General features: G+C 44.7%; 1 protein-coding gene across 1 annotated transcript in view; it reads left to right on the forward strand.

Moving 5' to 3' along the window:
* LOC311109259 (activin receptor type-2B-like) overlaps window positions 1-15,256 on the forward strand; it is a 55,884-nt gene extending 40,628 nt beyond the window's left edge. The window contains exons 4-10 of the mRNA XM_084152096.1: window positions 323-477; window positions 577-720; window positions 11,594-11,742; window positions 13,743-13,857; window positions 14,112-14,250; window positions 14,480-14,610; window positions 14,788-15,256. Of these exons, the coding sequence (XP_084008222.1) occupies window positions 323-477; window positions 577-720; window positions 11,594-11,742; window positions 13,743-13,857; window positions 14,112-14,250; window positions 14,480-14,610; window positions 14,788-14,982 (1,028 nt within the window). The 3' untranslated portion in view covers window positions 14,983-15,256. The remainder of the gene's footprint in view (window positions 1-322; window positions 478-576; window positions 721-11,593; window positions 11,743-13,742; window positions 13,858-14,111; window positions 14,251-14,479; window positions 14,611-14,787) is intronic.
* The last annotated feature ends 658 nt before the right edge of the window (window positions 15,257-15,914 follow it).

Raw genomic sequence — 15,914 nt, forward strand, 5'->3', positions numbered from 1 at the left:
TAATGATCAGCTCCATCTAGAGGTAGTCGGCTGCCACTGCACTGTGATATAGGTCCCTCCTATAGGACCATTGTTAGTATACTACTGTCAGTTTTTTGCATGTGTAGATCTACAGTAACCTAGCTATTGTGTAGAAGGGCTTATTTGTTTTTCTTGAAGTTAAACTGTTTTGCAACAGAGTTTTAGAATTCATGTTTTTCATTTGATATCAAAGCTCCAGTTATTATAGAAGTCGTAAGTATGTTGTGAGTGGCAATTGATCCTCATAGGCTTGTTGAATGTAATGACCCAGTGTTTCCCTGTACTGACCTCTGACCTCTTATCTACCAGGATCCTGGCCTAGTTCCCCCTCCCTCCCCCCTGGTGGGGCTCAAACCCCTGCAGTTGCTGGAGATCAAGGCAAGGGGGCGCTTCGGTTGCGTGTGGAAGGCCCAGATGATGAACGAATACGTGGCTGTCAAGGTCTTCCCCATTCAGGCAAGTGGCTGAAGCGTTGATGTAACGATCCCTGTGTTTGTGTGTACCCTCTGAAGCGTTGATGTAACATTCACTCTGTTTGTGTGTGTCCTCCTACAGGATAAGCAGTCGTGGATGAATGAGCGGGACGTGTTCCTCACGCCGGGGATGAAGCACGAGAACCTGCTGCGCTACATCGCCGCAGAGAAGCGCGGGACCAACCTGGAGATGGAGCTGTGGCTCATCTCTGAGTTCCACGAGAGGGTGAGGAGGGAGACTGGGGTGGAGGGAGAGGTGTTAAGGTGCAGGGAGGTTAGGGTGGGAGGAGTTAAATTGATGACATTATTACATCCAGTTTGTGGTATCTCTCAGCAAATAAGTGTACAACTAGCTGTTTCAAGTCTGGGTCATTAGTTTACATCAATTAGCCTCCACAAGGTCCCTCCATTGAGCTTTAGCAATGTTCTCTAGCCTTCTATATCAGGCTTGCTACAGAGACCCACTATTTACTTATTGACACTTAGAAGGCTTTGTTTTGTTGCTCCAAGAGTAGGAATTGGAGTTTGAAATTATTTCACTATAAAAAATATATTTGTATTTATTATTATTTTTACAATATCCAGATAGTCGAAATAAATATTTAAGATTTTTTTATATATATATATATATAAAGTACCAGTCAAAAGTTTGGACACACTTACTCATTCAATGATTTTTCTTTATTTTTGCTATTTTCTACATTGTAGAATAATAGTGAAGACATCAAAACTATGAAATAACACATATGGAATCATGCAGTAACCAAAAAAGTGTTAAACAAATTAAAATAGTAGCCACCCTTTGCCTTGATGACAGCTTTGCATTCTCTCAACCAGCTTCATGAGGAATGCTTTTCCAACAGTCTTGAAGGAGTTCCCACATATGCTGAGCACTTGTTGGCTGCTTTTTCTTCACTCTGCCGTCCATCTCATCCCAAACCATCTCAATTGGGTTGAGGTCGGGGAATTGTGGAGGCCAGGTCATCAGATGCAGCACTCCATCAATCTCCTTCTTGGTCAAATAGCCCTTACACAGCCTGGAGGTGTGTTGGGTCATTGTCCTGTTGAAAAACAAATGATAGTCCCACTAAGCGCAAACCAGATGGGATGGCATATCGCTGCAGAATGCTGAGGTAGCCTTGCTGGTTAAGTGTGCCTTGATTAAGTGATAATGACTGAGAAGACGGTGTTTGTTGGATATATTGACACAGGTGTTGTTAGGCCCGAGACGAAGACGAGGGCCGACAAACAATGCCAATATATCCAACAAACACCGGCTTTGAGGGCATTATCACTTTTATACCACGGGTTACCAACATATTTTCATTAACGTTATTTTGATTAATTTATTCATACTATTTAGTCCTTCCACAAGATATAGTTCCGACACAAATCTACATTTTACATTTACATTTTAGTCATTTAGCAGACGCTCTTATCCAGAGTGACTTACATGAGCAATTAGGGTTAAGTGCCTTGCTCAAGGGCACATCGACAGATTTTTCACCAAGTCGGCTCGGGGATTAGAACCAGCGACCTTTCGGTTACTGGCACAACGCTCTTAACCACTAAGCTACCTGCCACCCAAATCTAGGGTTGCTAGAGACGTGACTCAGTCGTTCGTTCTTTTTGTCATGTATCTATGGACGCGACCCAGTCGTTCGTTCTAAATGTTCCATTGCCATACTGGCTGGCAACGTTCTTATCCCTTGCTTGCTAGCTAGCCAACTACGGCTAACTTACAGTCACATCAAAAAGTTCCGCCAGAATAACAGAATAACAGCAAAGTAGCTGCATTTGCGTTTGTTTAAGCTGTTTCCTAGTGACATTTATTTGGATACATCCATAGAAATTAGCTAATGAGGCGCGATTTCGCCTGGCATAGAGAATGTGCTCACTTGTCAGGACACTGTTGTTCAGAGGAGCTGGCCAACAACACAGCTACAGTAGCACAGTCACTTCAAACTGAAGCTGGAAAGACTGCAAATTAGCTGCGTTTCATTTTACCTTTTTTCAATGGACATTCTTTTTGTGTATATACATAAAAATGATGCCAGCTGATTCATGATTTCGACCGGCTGAGAAACGCTTTCTGTCATTCTGTCTCGTCCCGACTCCCGACACGTTCAATACTATGGGACAGCAGGAGATCGAATTTTGAATATTGAAACAATGTTGCAAATGTCGGAGAGACAGACAGCAAGGTTTATACAAATCTCCACTGTTGAAAACTAAATGTTAGTCTAAAAGAAATGTGAGATAATAATAATAATATGCCATTTAGCAGACGCTTTTATCCAAAGCGACTTACAGTCATGTGCGCATACATTTTTACGTATGGGTGGTCCCGGGGATCGAACCCACTACCCTGGCATTACAAGCGCCATGCTCTACCAATTGAGCTACAGAGGACCACATAATAGATAATGTCTAGATGCTTTTATAGTGGAGATCAAGTTTATAAAGTGCCTGACTGGGTTGATGAAACAGTGGATTGCGCAGTCCGATTGAACAGTGTAAATAGGCATTTTAACGTCATAGATTTAGCTGGTGATAACTTGTGGAATAGACACAGGCTGGAATGCGGTTTTAACCAATCAGCATTCAAGATTAGACCCACCCGTTGTATAAATTCTAAATAAATCACAGACAGTTTCACCAGCAAAGCACCCCCACACCATCACACCTCCTCCTCTATCTTCTGTATACCACCCCTACCTTCTCACAACACAACTGATTGGCTCAACCGCATTAAGAAGGAAAGAAATTCCACAAATTAACTTTTAACAAGCAACACCTGTTAATTGAAATGCATTCCAGGTGACTACCTCATGAAGCTGGTTGAGAGAATGCCAAGAGTGTGCAAAGCTGTCATTAAGGCAAAGGGTGGCTACTTTGAAGAAACTCAAATATAAAATATATTTGGATTTGTTTAACACTTTTTTGGTTACTACATGATTCCATATGTGTTATTTCATAGTTTTGATGTCTTCACTATTATTCTACAATGTAGAAAATAGTAAAAATAAAGAAACCCTGGAATGAGTAGGTTTGTCCAAACTTGACTGGTACTGTGTGTATGTATGTACAGTGGGGAGAACAAGTATTTGATACACTGCCGATTTTGCAGGTCTTCCTACTTACAAAGCATGTAGAGGTCTGTAATTTTTATCATAGGTACACTTCAACTGTGAGAGACGGAATCTAAAACAAAAATCCAGAAAATCACATTGTATGATTTTTAAGTAATTAATTTGCATTTTATTGCATGACATAAGTATTTGATCACTTACCAACCAGTAAGAATTCCGGCTCTCACAGACCTGTTCGTTTTTCTTTAAGAAGCCCTCCTGTTCTCCACTCATTACCTGTATTAACTGCACCTGTTTGAACTCATTACCTGTATAAAAGACACCTGTCCACACACTCAATCAAACAGACTCCAACCTCTCCACAATGGCCAAGACCAGAGAGTTGTGTAAGGACATCAGGGATAAAATTGTAGACCTGCACAAGGCTGGGATGGGCTACAGGACAATAGGCAAGCAGCTTGGTGAGAAGGCGCAATTATTAGAAAATGGAAGAAGTTCAAGATGACGGTCAATCACCCTCGGTCTGGGGCTCAATGCAAGATCTCACCTCGTGGGGCATCAATGATCATGAGGAAAGTAAGGGATCAGCCCAGAACTACACAGCAGGACCTGGTCAATGACCTGAAGAGAGCTGGGACCACAGTCTCAAAGAAAACCATTAGTAACACATTACGCCTTCATGGATTAAAATCCTGCAGCGCACGCAAGGTCCCCCTACTCAAGCCAGCGCATGTCCAGGCCCGTCTGAAGTTTGCCAATGACCATCTGGATGATCCAGAGGAGGAATGGGAGAAGGTCATGTGGTCTGATGAGACAAAAATTGAGCTTTTTGGTCTAAACTCCACTCGCCGTGTTTGGAGAAAGAAGAAGGATGAGTACAACCCCAAGAGCACCATCCCAACAGTGAAGCATGGAGGTGGAAACATAATTTTTTGGAGATGCTTTTCTGCAAAGGGGACAGGACGACTGCACCGTATTGAGGGGAGGATGGATGGGGCCATGTATCGCGAGATCTTGGCCAACAACCTCCTTCCCTCAGTAAGAGCATTGAAGATGGGTCGTGGCTGGGTCTTCCAGCATGACAACGACCCGAAACACACAGCCAGGGCAACTAAGGAGTGGCTCCGTAAGAAGCATCTCAAGGTCCTGGAGTGGCCTAGCCAGTCTCCAGACCTGAACCCAATAGAAAATCTTTGGAGGGAGCTGAAAGTCCGTATTGCCCAGCGACAGCCCCGAAACCTGAAGGATCAGGAGAAGGTCGGTATGGAGGAGTGGGCCAAAATCCCCTGCTGCAGTGTGTGCAAAACTGGTCAAGACCTACAGGAAACGTATGATCTCTGTAATTGCAAACAACGGTTTCTGTACCAAATATTAAGTTCTGCTTTTCTGATGTATCAAATACTTATGTCATACAATAAAATGCAAATTAATTACTTAAAAATCATACAATGTGATTTTCTGGATTTTTATTTTAGATTCCGTCTCTCACAGTTGAAGTGTACCTATGATAAAAATGACAGACCTCTACATGCTTTGTAAGTAGGAAAACCTGCAAAATCGGCAGTGTATCAAATACTTGTTCTCCCCACTGTATGTATATGTGTGTGTATATATATATATATATATATATATATATATATATATATATATATATATATATATATATATATATATATATATATATATATATATATATATATATATATATATATATATATATTTTTTTTTTTTACTTCAATGACAACTTTCTCGCGCGACTCAGGAGAGGCGGTGCACTCTGGTAGTTGTTTCAGCACAGAAGGGTGGAGCAGGGGCCGTTGTGACACGGTGGGAGACAGAGAAAGTAGCCAACCTACTCGCACAAGTTAGACAAACTTGTCGCTGCGATAGGTTATCTACCTTCTCATCTGGTAGTGTCTGTCTTTGATTGCATCATGTCGATGTCAAGAAGCTAGCTACACTAGCCAGCTAAGTTGGCCAGCTTGCTAGCTAAAGTAGCTAGGCTAGTTGAGGCTATTTTGCTGCACTCAAATCAAATCAAATTGTATTTGCCACATGCGCCGAATACAACAGGTGTAGACATTACAGTGAAATGCTTACTTACAAGCGCTTAACCAACAATGCATTTTTTAAAGATATATATTTTTTAAAGTGTTAAGTAAAAAAAATTAAAGCAAATAACTAAAGAGCAGCAGTAAAATAACAGTAGGGAGGCTATATACAAGGGGGTACCGGTGCAGAGTCAATGTGCGGGGGCACCGGCTAGTCGAGGTAATTGAGGTAATATGTACATGTGGGTAGAGTTAAAGTGACTATGCATAAATAATAAACAGAGTAGCAGCAGCGTAAAAGAGGGGGGTGGGGGTGGGGGGGGGGGCAGTGCAAATAGTCCGGGTAGCAATGATTTGCTGTTCAGGAGTCTTATGGCTTGGGGGTAGAATCTGTTGAGAAGCCTTTTGGACCTAGACTTGGCGCTCCGGTACCGCTTGCCATGCGGTAGCAGAGAGAACAGTCTATGACTAGAGTGGCTGGAGTTTTTGACAATTTTGAGGGCCTTCCTCTGACACCGCCTGGTATAGAGGTCCTGGATGTCAGGAAGCTTGGCCCCAGTGATGTACTGAGCCGTACACACTACCCTCTGTAGTGCCTTGCGGTCGGAGGCCGAGCAGTTGCCTTACCAGGTGGTGATGCAACCAGTCAGGATGCTCTCGATGGTGCAGCTGTATAACTTTTTGAGGATCTGAGGACCCATGCCAAATCTTTTCAGTCTCCTGAGGGGGAATAGGCTTTGTCGTGCCCTCTTCACGACTGTTTTGGTGTGTTTGGACCATAATAGTTTGTTGTTGATGTGGACACCAAGGAACTTGAAGCTCTCAACCTGTTCCACTACAGCCCCGTCGATGAGAATGGGGGCGTACTCAGTCCTCTTTTTCTTCCTGTAGTCCACACTCATCTCTTTTGTCTTGATCACGTTGAGGGAGAGGTTGTTATCCTGGCACCACACGGCCAGGTCTCTGACCTCCTCCCTATAGGCTGTCTCATCGTTGTCGGTGATCAGGCCTACCACTGTTGTGTCGTCAGCAAACTTAATAATGGTGTTGGAGTCGTGCCTGGCCATGCAGTCATGGGTGAACAGGAGGGGACTGAGCATGCACCCCTGAGGGGCCCCCGTGTTGAGGATCAGCGTGGCAGATGTGTTGTTACCTACCCTTACAACCTGGGGGCGGCCCGTCAGGAAGTCCAGGATCCAGTTGCAGAGGGAGGTGTTTAGTCCCAGGATGCTTAGCTTAGTGATGAGCTTTGAGGGCACTATGGTGTTGAACGCTGAGCTGTAGTTTATGAACAGCATTCTCACGTAGGTGTTCCTCTTGTCCAGGTGGGAAAGGGCAGTGTGGAGTGCAATAGAGATTGCATCATCTGTGGATCTGTTGGGGCGGTATGCACATTGGAGTGGGTCTAGGGTTTCTGGGATAATGGTGTTGATGTGAGACATGACCAGCCTTTCAAAGCACTTCATGGCTACAGACGTCAGTGCTATGGGTCGGTAGTCACTTAGGCAGGTTATCTTAGTGTCCTTCGGCACAGGGACTATGGTGGTCTGCTTGAAACATGTTGGTATTACAGACTCAGTCAGGGACATGTTGAAAATGTCAGTGAAGACACTTGCCAGTTGGTCAGCACATGCTCGGCGTACACGTCCTGGTAATCCGTCTGGCCCTGCGGCCTTGTGAATGTTGACCTGCTTAAAAGTCTTATTCACATCGGCTACGGAGAGCGTGATCACATAGTCATCCGGAACAGCTGGTGCTCTCAGCATGCTTCAGTGTTGCTTGCCTCGAAGTGAGCATAGAAGTGATTTAGCTCGTCTGGTAGGCTTGTGTCACTGGGCTGCTCGCGGCTGTGCTTCCTTTTGTAGTCTGTAATAGTTTTCAAGCCCTGCCACATCCGACAAGTGTCAAAGCGGGTGTAGTACGATTACATCTTAGTCCAGTATTGACTCTTTGCCTGTTTGATGGTTCGTCAGAGGGCATAGCGGGTCCCCGACCTTGTCTACAACAACTCTATTCATATTAAACAACAGCCTACCTGTTGGATGATCATTGTAGCCTACTCCTTCTCATTTAGCCGATTTAATTATGTTATTGTAATTCTCTCACTTCACTTGCTACGCATGGAACCTCTGACTGTAGCGCCGCTGTGATTGACCGACAATAACAAGCTAAACGCATGAAAAGTGTGTAGGCTACCGGGTCTTTTTTATGTGGCGCACTCATAAAAACGGTCATAAAACTGTTTTATAAAAATGTCGAATGTCATGGTCAGTCCTTGTATGTAGCAATGTCATATTTTAGACAAAGCCTTTTCATTAAAATAGACCTATATATATATATATACACATATACACAGTTGAAGTCGGAAGTTTACATACACTTAGGTTGGAGTCATTAAAACTCGTTTTTCAACCATTCCACAAATTTCTTGTTAACAAACTATAGTTTTGGCAAGTCGGTTAGGACATCTACGTTGTGCATGACACAAGTAATTTTTACAACAATTGTTTACAGACAGATTATTTCACTTATAATTAACTGTATCACAATTCCAGTGGGTCAGACGTTTACATACACTAAGTTGACTTTGCCTTTAAACAGCTTGGAAAATTCCAGAAAATGATGTCATGACTTTAGAAGCTTCTGATAGGCTAATTGACATCAAACTCAGTGCCTCTTTGCTTGACATCATGGGAAAATCAAAATAAATCAGCCAAAACCTCAGAAAAACATTTTAGACCTCCACAAGTCTGGTTCATCCTTGGGAGCAATTTCCAAACGCCTGAAGGTACAAACAATAGTATGCAAGTATAAACACCATGGGATCACGCAGCCATCATACCGCTCAGAAAGGAGATGCGTTCTGTCTCCTAGAGATTAACGTACTTTGGTGCGAAAAAGTGCAAAGCAATCCCAGAACAACAGCAAAGTACTTTGTGAAGATGCTGGAGGAAACGGGTACAAAAGTATCTATATCCACAGTAAAACTAGTGCTATATCGACATAACCTGAATGGCCGCTCAGCAAGGAAGAAGCCACTGCTCCAAAACCGCCATAAAAAAAGCCAGACTATGGTTTGCAACTGCACATGGGGACAAAGATCTTACTTTTTGGAGAAATGTCCTCTGGTCTGATGAAACAAAAATAGAACTGTTTGGCCATAATGACCATCGTTATGTTTGGAGGAAAAAGGGGGATGCTTTCAAGCTGAAGAACACCATCCCAACCGTGAAGCACGGGGGTGGCAGCATCATGCGTGGTTGCTTTGGTGCAGGAGGGACTGGTGCACTTCACAAAATGAATGGCATCATGAGGAAGGAAAATGATGTGGTTATATTGAAGCAACATCTCAAGACATCAGTCAGGAAGTTAAAGCTTGGTCGCAAATGGGTCTTTCGAATGGACAATGACCCCAAGACTTCCAAAGTTGTGGCAAAATGGCTTAAGGACAACAAAGTCAAGGTATTGGAGTGGCCATCACAAAGCCCTGACCTCAAGCCTATAGAACATTTGTGGGCAGAAAAAAGCATGTGCGAGCTAGGAGGCCTACAAACCTGACTCAGTTACACCAGCTCTGTCAGGAGGAATGGGCCAAAATTCACCTAACTTATTGTGGGAAGCTTGTGGAAGGCTACCCGAAACGTTTGACCCAAGTTAAGCAATTTAAAGGCAATGCTACCAAATACTACTTGAGTGTATGTAAACTTCTGTCCCACTGGGAATGTGATGAAATAAATAAAAGCTGAAAGAAATCATTCTCTCTACTATTATTCTGACATTTCACATTCTTAAAATAACTGACCTAAGACAGGGAATTTTTACTAGGATTAAATGTCAGGAATTGTGAAAAACTAAGTTTTTAAATGTATTTGGCTAATGTGTACGTAAATTCCGACTTCAACTATATATATATATATATATACAGTGATGGGGAAAAAAGTATTTGATCCCCTGCTGATTTTGTACGTTTTCCCACTGACAAAGACATGATCAGTCTATACAGTGGGGAAAAAAAGTATTTAGTCAGCCACCAATTGTGCAAGTTCTCCCACTTAAAAAGATGAGAGAGGCCTGTAATTTTCATCATAAGTACACGTCAACTATGACAGACAAATTGACAATTTTTTTCTCCAGAAAATCACATTGTAGGATTTTTTAATGAATTTATTTGCAAATTATGGTGGAAAATAAGTATTTGGTCACCTACAAACAAGCAAGATTTCTGGCTCTCACAGACCTGTAACTTCTTCTTTAAGAGGCTCCTCTGTCCTCCACTCATTACCTGTATTAATGGCACCTGTTTGAACTTGTTATCAGTATAAAATACACCTGTCCACAACCTCAAACTGTCACACTCCAAACTCCACTATGGCCAAGACCAAAGAGCTGTCAAAGGACACCAGAAACAAAATTGTAGACCTGCACCAGGCTGGGAAGACTGAATCTGCAATAGGTAAGCAGCTTGGTTTGAAGAAATCAACTGTGGGAGCAATTATTAGGAAATGGAAGACATACAAGACCACTGATAATCTCCCTCGATCTGGGGCTCCACGCTAGATCTCACCCCGTGGGGTCAAAATGATCACAAGAACGGTGAGCAAAAATCCCAAAACCACACGGGGGGACCTAGTGAATGACCTGCAGAGAGCTGGGACCAAAGTAACAAAGCCTACCATCAGTAACACACTACGCCGCCAGGGACTCAAATCCTGCAGTGCCAGACGTGTCCCCCTGCTTAAGCCAGTACATGTCCAGGCCCGTCTGAAGTTTGCTAGAGTGCATTTGGATGATCCAGAAGAGGATTGGGAGAATGTCATATGGTCAGATGAAACCAAAATAGAAAGAATGCTGAGTTGCATCCAAAGAACACCATACCTACTGTGAAGCATGGGGGTGGAAACATCATGCTTTGGGGCTGTTTTTCTGCAAAGGGACCAGGACGACTGATCCGTGTAAAGGAAAGAATGAATGGGGCCATGTATCGTGAGATTTTGAGTGAAAACCTCCTTCCATCAGCAAGGGCATTGAAGATGAAACGTGGCTGGGTCTTTCAGCATGACAATGATCCCAAACACACTGCCCGGGCAACGAAGGAGTGGCTTCGTAAGAAGCATTTCAAGGTCCTGGAGTGGCCTAGCCAGTCTCCAGATCTCAACCCCATAGAAAATCTTTGGAGGGAGTTGAAAGTCTGTGTTGCCCAGCGACAGCCCCAAAACATCACTGCTCTAGAGGAGATCTGCATGGAGGAATGGGCCAAAATACCAGCAACAGTGTGTGAAAACCTTGTGAAGACTTACAGAAAACGTTTGACCTGTGTCATTGCCAACAAAGGGTATATAACAAAGTATTGAGAAACTTTTGTTATTGACCAAATACTTATTTTCCACCATAATTTGCAAATAAATTCATTAAAAATCCTACAATGTTATTTTCTGGATTTTTTGGTCAATTGGTGGCTGACTAAATACTTTTTTGGTGGCTGACTAAATACTTTTTTCCCCCACTGTATGTGTATATATGAATAAATATAAACTTGTTTGGATATTCAAATAACTGGGCCCATCCCTATCCGAGATGTATTGCCTTTTCATTTTCCTCGCTGTTGAATTTTCAATACCGCAAAAGTTGTTTTGCTACAGTTTAATAGCACTCGATTTGACAGACCGCAGTGGCTGGCGTTCATTGATCTCGGACAATAAACTATGTATGAATGATAGCGACCCTGTCTCTGCAGTCGAATACACTTATATTTTTCCCAGTTCAATCATTGAAATGCTTTTTAGTGTGCTCTCAGGATGTCTTACTTTATCTTGTTGTTAACAGCTCCACTTCTCTCTCTCTTTCTCTCTCTTTCTTTCTTTCTCTCGCTTTTTCTCTCTCTCTCTCTTTCGCTCTTTTGCTGTCTCTGTCTCTCTCGTTCTGTATATGTGTGTGCCTGCCTGTGTGTCTACTCCAGGGTTCCCTGACAGACTATCTGAAAGGGAACGCGATCAGCTGGACTGAGCTGTGTCACATCGCTGAGACCATGGCCTGCGGGCTGGCCTACCTGCACGAGGACGTGCCTCGCTACAAAGGAGAGGGACCCAAACCGGCCATCGCTCACAGGTAAGAGCACACGAGGACAGCACTGCTGTGTGTGAGAGACAAAGAGAGGCATTCGATTTGGGACCTGGTTCGAGCAGTGTTTCTGTTTTCTCGATGACCTATCTGGTAAGTTAAGATAAGGTAATCCTATACCTTAGCAATGATTATGCTGAATTTTTGTTCTCTCTGCGGGCACCTGTGTCGTCATTCTGCAATCCGGAGGCATCTATCCCTGAGGGAGTCTGTTCTTTTAACAGCACTCAAACCTCTGGACTGCAATTTTATTTGACTGCAGGAAATCAAATTGTTTACAGTTTATGCCATTGGGAAAACACTTCAATTCAGTTATGATTAAACTGTGTCATAAATCTAGACATAACCTTTCTCTGTTGGCAGCAGGTCTTTCTTCTTTATTCGTGTGTAGTTCAGGATAAGACCTATCTTGACGAAAGGGCAAACTGATCCCAAATCAGTTGTGGGGCCAACTAAATTCTATATGGTCCTTTTCAGACCTGGGACACCAGGGAATGAAACTCTCAGGCCAATCACTGATGTTAATTGAACTGGTAGAAAAGAAAACCGGCCTCCCGAGTGGCGCAGCGGTCTGCATCGCAGTGCTTGAGGCGTCACTACAGACCCGGGTTCGATCCCAGGCTGTGTCACAGCCGGCCGTGACCGGGAGACCCATGAGGCGGCGCACAATTGGCCCAGGGTCATCCAGATTGTATTGTTTCCTCCGACACATTGGTGCGGCTGACTCCTGGGTTAAGCAAGCAGTGTGTCAAGAAGCAGTGCGGCTTGGCGGGGTCATGTTTCGGAGGACACATGGCTCTCGACCTTTGCCTCTCCCGAGTCCGTACGGGAGTTGCAGCAATGGGAAAAGTCTGTAACTACTAATTGGATATCATGAAATTGGGGAGTAAAAGGGGTAAAAAAAACAAACAAAAAACACGGTCTGGTTCAGTACGCAGAAAACGTTTTGAAATGGGGGAGGTACTACCTGAACTTGTCCAATAAGAAAACGTGTTTCTGTTTTCTGCCGCAAATCTTTTTGCTACGTTGTGCCGTGTAGTTCAATAGCCCTGCTGACGTGTAGTTCTATAACCCTGCTGCCGTGTAGTTCTATAACCCTGCTGCTGTGTAGTTCAGTAGCCCTGCTGCCGATTAGTTAAATAGCCCTGCTGCCGTGTAGTTAAATAGCCCTGCTGCCGTGTAGTTCATTAGCCCTGCTGCCGTGTAGTTAAATAGCCCTGCTGCTGTGTAGTTCATTTGCCCTGCTGCCGTGTAGTTCATCAGCCCTGCTGCCGTGTAGTTCAATAGCCCTGCTGCCGTGTAGTTCAATAGCCCCGCTGCCGTGTAGTTCAATAGCCCTGCTGCCGTTTAGTTCATTAGCCCTGCTGCCGTGTAGTTAAATAGCACTGCTGCCGTGTAGTTAAATAGCCCTGCTGCCGTGTAGTTCAGTAGCCCTGCTGCCGTGTAGTTCAATAGCCCTGCTGCCGTGTAGTTCAATAGCCCTGCTGCCATGTAGTTCAATAGCCCTGCTGCCGTGTAGTTCATTAGCCCTGCTGCCGTGTAGTTCAATAGCCCTGATGCCGTGTAGTTCAATAGCCCTGATGCCGTGTAGTTCAGTAGCCCTGCTGCCGTGTAGTTCAGTAGCCCTGCTGCCGTGTAGTTCAGTAGCCCTGCTGCCGTGTAGTTCAGTAGCCCTGCTGCCGTGTAGTTCAGTGGCCCTGCTGCCGTGTAGTTCAGTGGCCCTGCTGCCGCGTAGTTCAGTGGCCCTGCTGCCGCGTAGTTCAGTGGCCCTGCTGCCGCGTAGTTCAGTGGCCCTGCTGCCGCGTAGTTCAGTAGCCCTGCTGCCGTGTAGTTAATTAGCCCTGCTGCCGCGTAGTTCAGTGGCCCTGCTGCCGCGTAGTTCAGTGGCCCTGCTGCCGCGTAGTTCAGTAGCCCTGCTGCCATGTAGTTCAGTAGCCCTGCTACACACCATCACTGAACCCCCATCCTCTCTTCCTTCTCCCCTCCAGGGACTTCAAGAGTAAGAACGTGATGCTGCGGACGGACCTGACGGCCATCATCGGAGACTTTGGGCTGGCGGTGCGGTTTGAGCCGGGCAAGCCCCCAGGGGACACTCACGGCCAGGTGAGTGGGTCACCATCAGTCCGTCCCAAATGGCGCCCCATTCCCCATAGAGTTGACTACTTTTGACCAGTGAACAATATTTCAGACAAGTAAATCGATCATACTAACTGTGAACAAAGAACATCATGGAGACACTGCTTTAAAGCTAGCTCATGTACTCACATGACAAGGAAAAGGAAGTGTGTGAGTGTATGTGCATCCGCTTGTGTGTGTGTGTGTAGGGGACCTTGTCTGACAGCGTTTTGTCCATCCAGGTGGGTACCAGGCGCTACATGGCGCCGGAGGTCCTGGAAGGGGCCATTAACTTCCAGCGGGATGCCTTCCTCAGGATAGACATGTACTCCATGGGCCTGGTGCTGTGGGAGCTGGTGTCACGCTGCAAGGCGGCCGATGGTGAGTCACACACTAACACACACACACACACACACACACACACACACACACACAGGATCATACTTGCCGATTTATCGTCAATCATACCACATTGGAATCAGGCTGAGAACTTTTAATGTAGTGTAATTGACAAATGAGAACACAAGAATGTTGATAGCTTGTGGGTAACAACATAGCATAGCCTATTGGGGTTCCATGCTAAGACGTTGCTATTGTGTTGTATGGTCAGGCCCAGTGGATGAGTACATGCTGCCGTTTGAGGAGGAGATCGGCCAGCACCCGTCCCTGGAGGACTTACAGGACGTGGTGGTCCACAAAAAGATGAGGCCGGTCTTCAAGGACTGCTGGCTCAAACACGCTGTGAGTATGCCAGCTCTGTCTCCAACTAAGAAAGCCGTAGGTCAATACTGGGATGTCCTTACAGCAGTACAGTTTGATTCACATTTCCCACAATATGTCACCCAGGCGTGACTTCAACGCATAAACATGTTTAGTTAAGTGCTGAGATGTTCATGTCCTAACTGATGTGTCTCCCAGGGCCTGGAGTCGATGTGTGAGACTATAGAGGAGTGCTGGGACCATGACGCGGAGGCGCGCCTTTCGGCCGGCTGCGTGGAGGAGCGCATCTCGCAGATCCGCCGGCTGACCAGCCCCCCTACCTCAGACTGCCTGGTCTCAATGGTGACCTCTGTCACCAACGTGGACTTGCCACCCAAAGAGTCCAGTATCTGAGTCCCAACCTCACCCTACCAACACCCACCCACCCAACGCAGAGCGACAACAAGCAAGCAAACAAAACAGCCTTTTCTTCTTCTTCAGCCTCAGCGGATCTCAGAAAAGAAAAAAAAACACATGAATGCAGCTGCTGTTTTATCCGGACATTTTTTAAAAAACATTTATTATTATTGTTATTTTCTTTCCAATCGGATCAATATTACTTCTTCTCTTCTGTGTTTTTATCAAGAGAGGACAAGAAAGAAAAAATAAAAAGTGAAATTCAAAAGTGCATTCAGGTGCCGACTTATGAATGCTGACATGGCGCAGGTACCTCAACCGTTTTCAGCTCTCAGCCGTTTCTTTGGGTTTAGTTTGTTCCTCTTTCTGTCTTCTGGACAGGATTGCCTGTGACAAAACCAACCAACTAAGCAACCATCTACCATGTTGGACAATACAACAATGCTGCAAAAACCTTGTAGGAACATTAAGACTTACACACAACTAACCTTCCTCAAGGGATTTATGTTTTCAGAAAACCTTTCCTTTCCGACAGTGTGCTATACAAACCTTCGGAACTAACGGGTGTCTCTAGAACACAGGGAAAAGTGGAAGGCAACTGGACTTATTTCTTTTTGGTTTTTGCTATGTTCATACTGGTGACTCTGAATGGGGTTGACTAAAGCATATTAATGAGTGGATGTTGAAAAGTTCAAAAGAAAAAATGGCTTTCTTCCCACATCATCTGGATAGTGCATTTTGTTTGGTACGGAGCTACTTCTCAGGTAACCAGTCTCAAGGGGTCAGGAGATTATGATTTAAGGTGATATCGCAATGCGTCCCGTAAAGTAGGGCGAGAGCCACAACCACCGCCTTTGATGGGTAGGGCGGGGAAAACTTTGGTGGGAGGGGCTTTTCTGACATGGTTCAAACCTTTTTAGCTGAGATCA

The sequence above is a fragment of the Coregonus lavaretus genome (assembly GCF_964263955.1).
Source record: "Coregonus lavaretus genome assembly, chromosome: 34".
NCBI classification, from domain to species: domain Eukaryota; kingdom Metazoa; phylum Chordata; class Actinopteri; order Salmoniformes; family Salmonidae; genus Coregonus; species Coregonus lavaretus.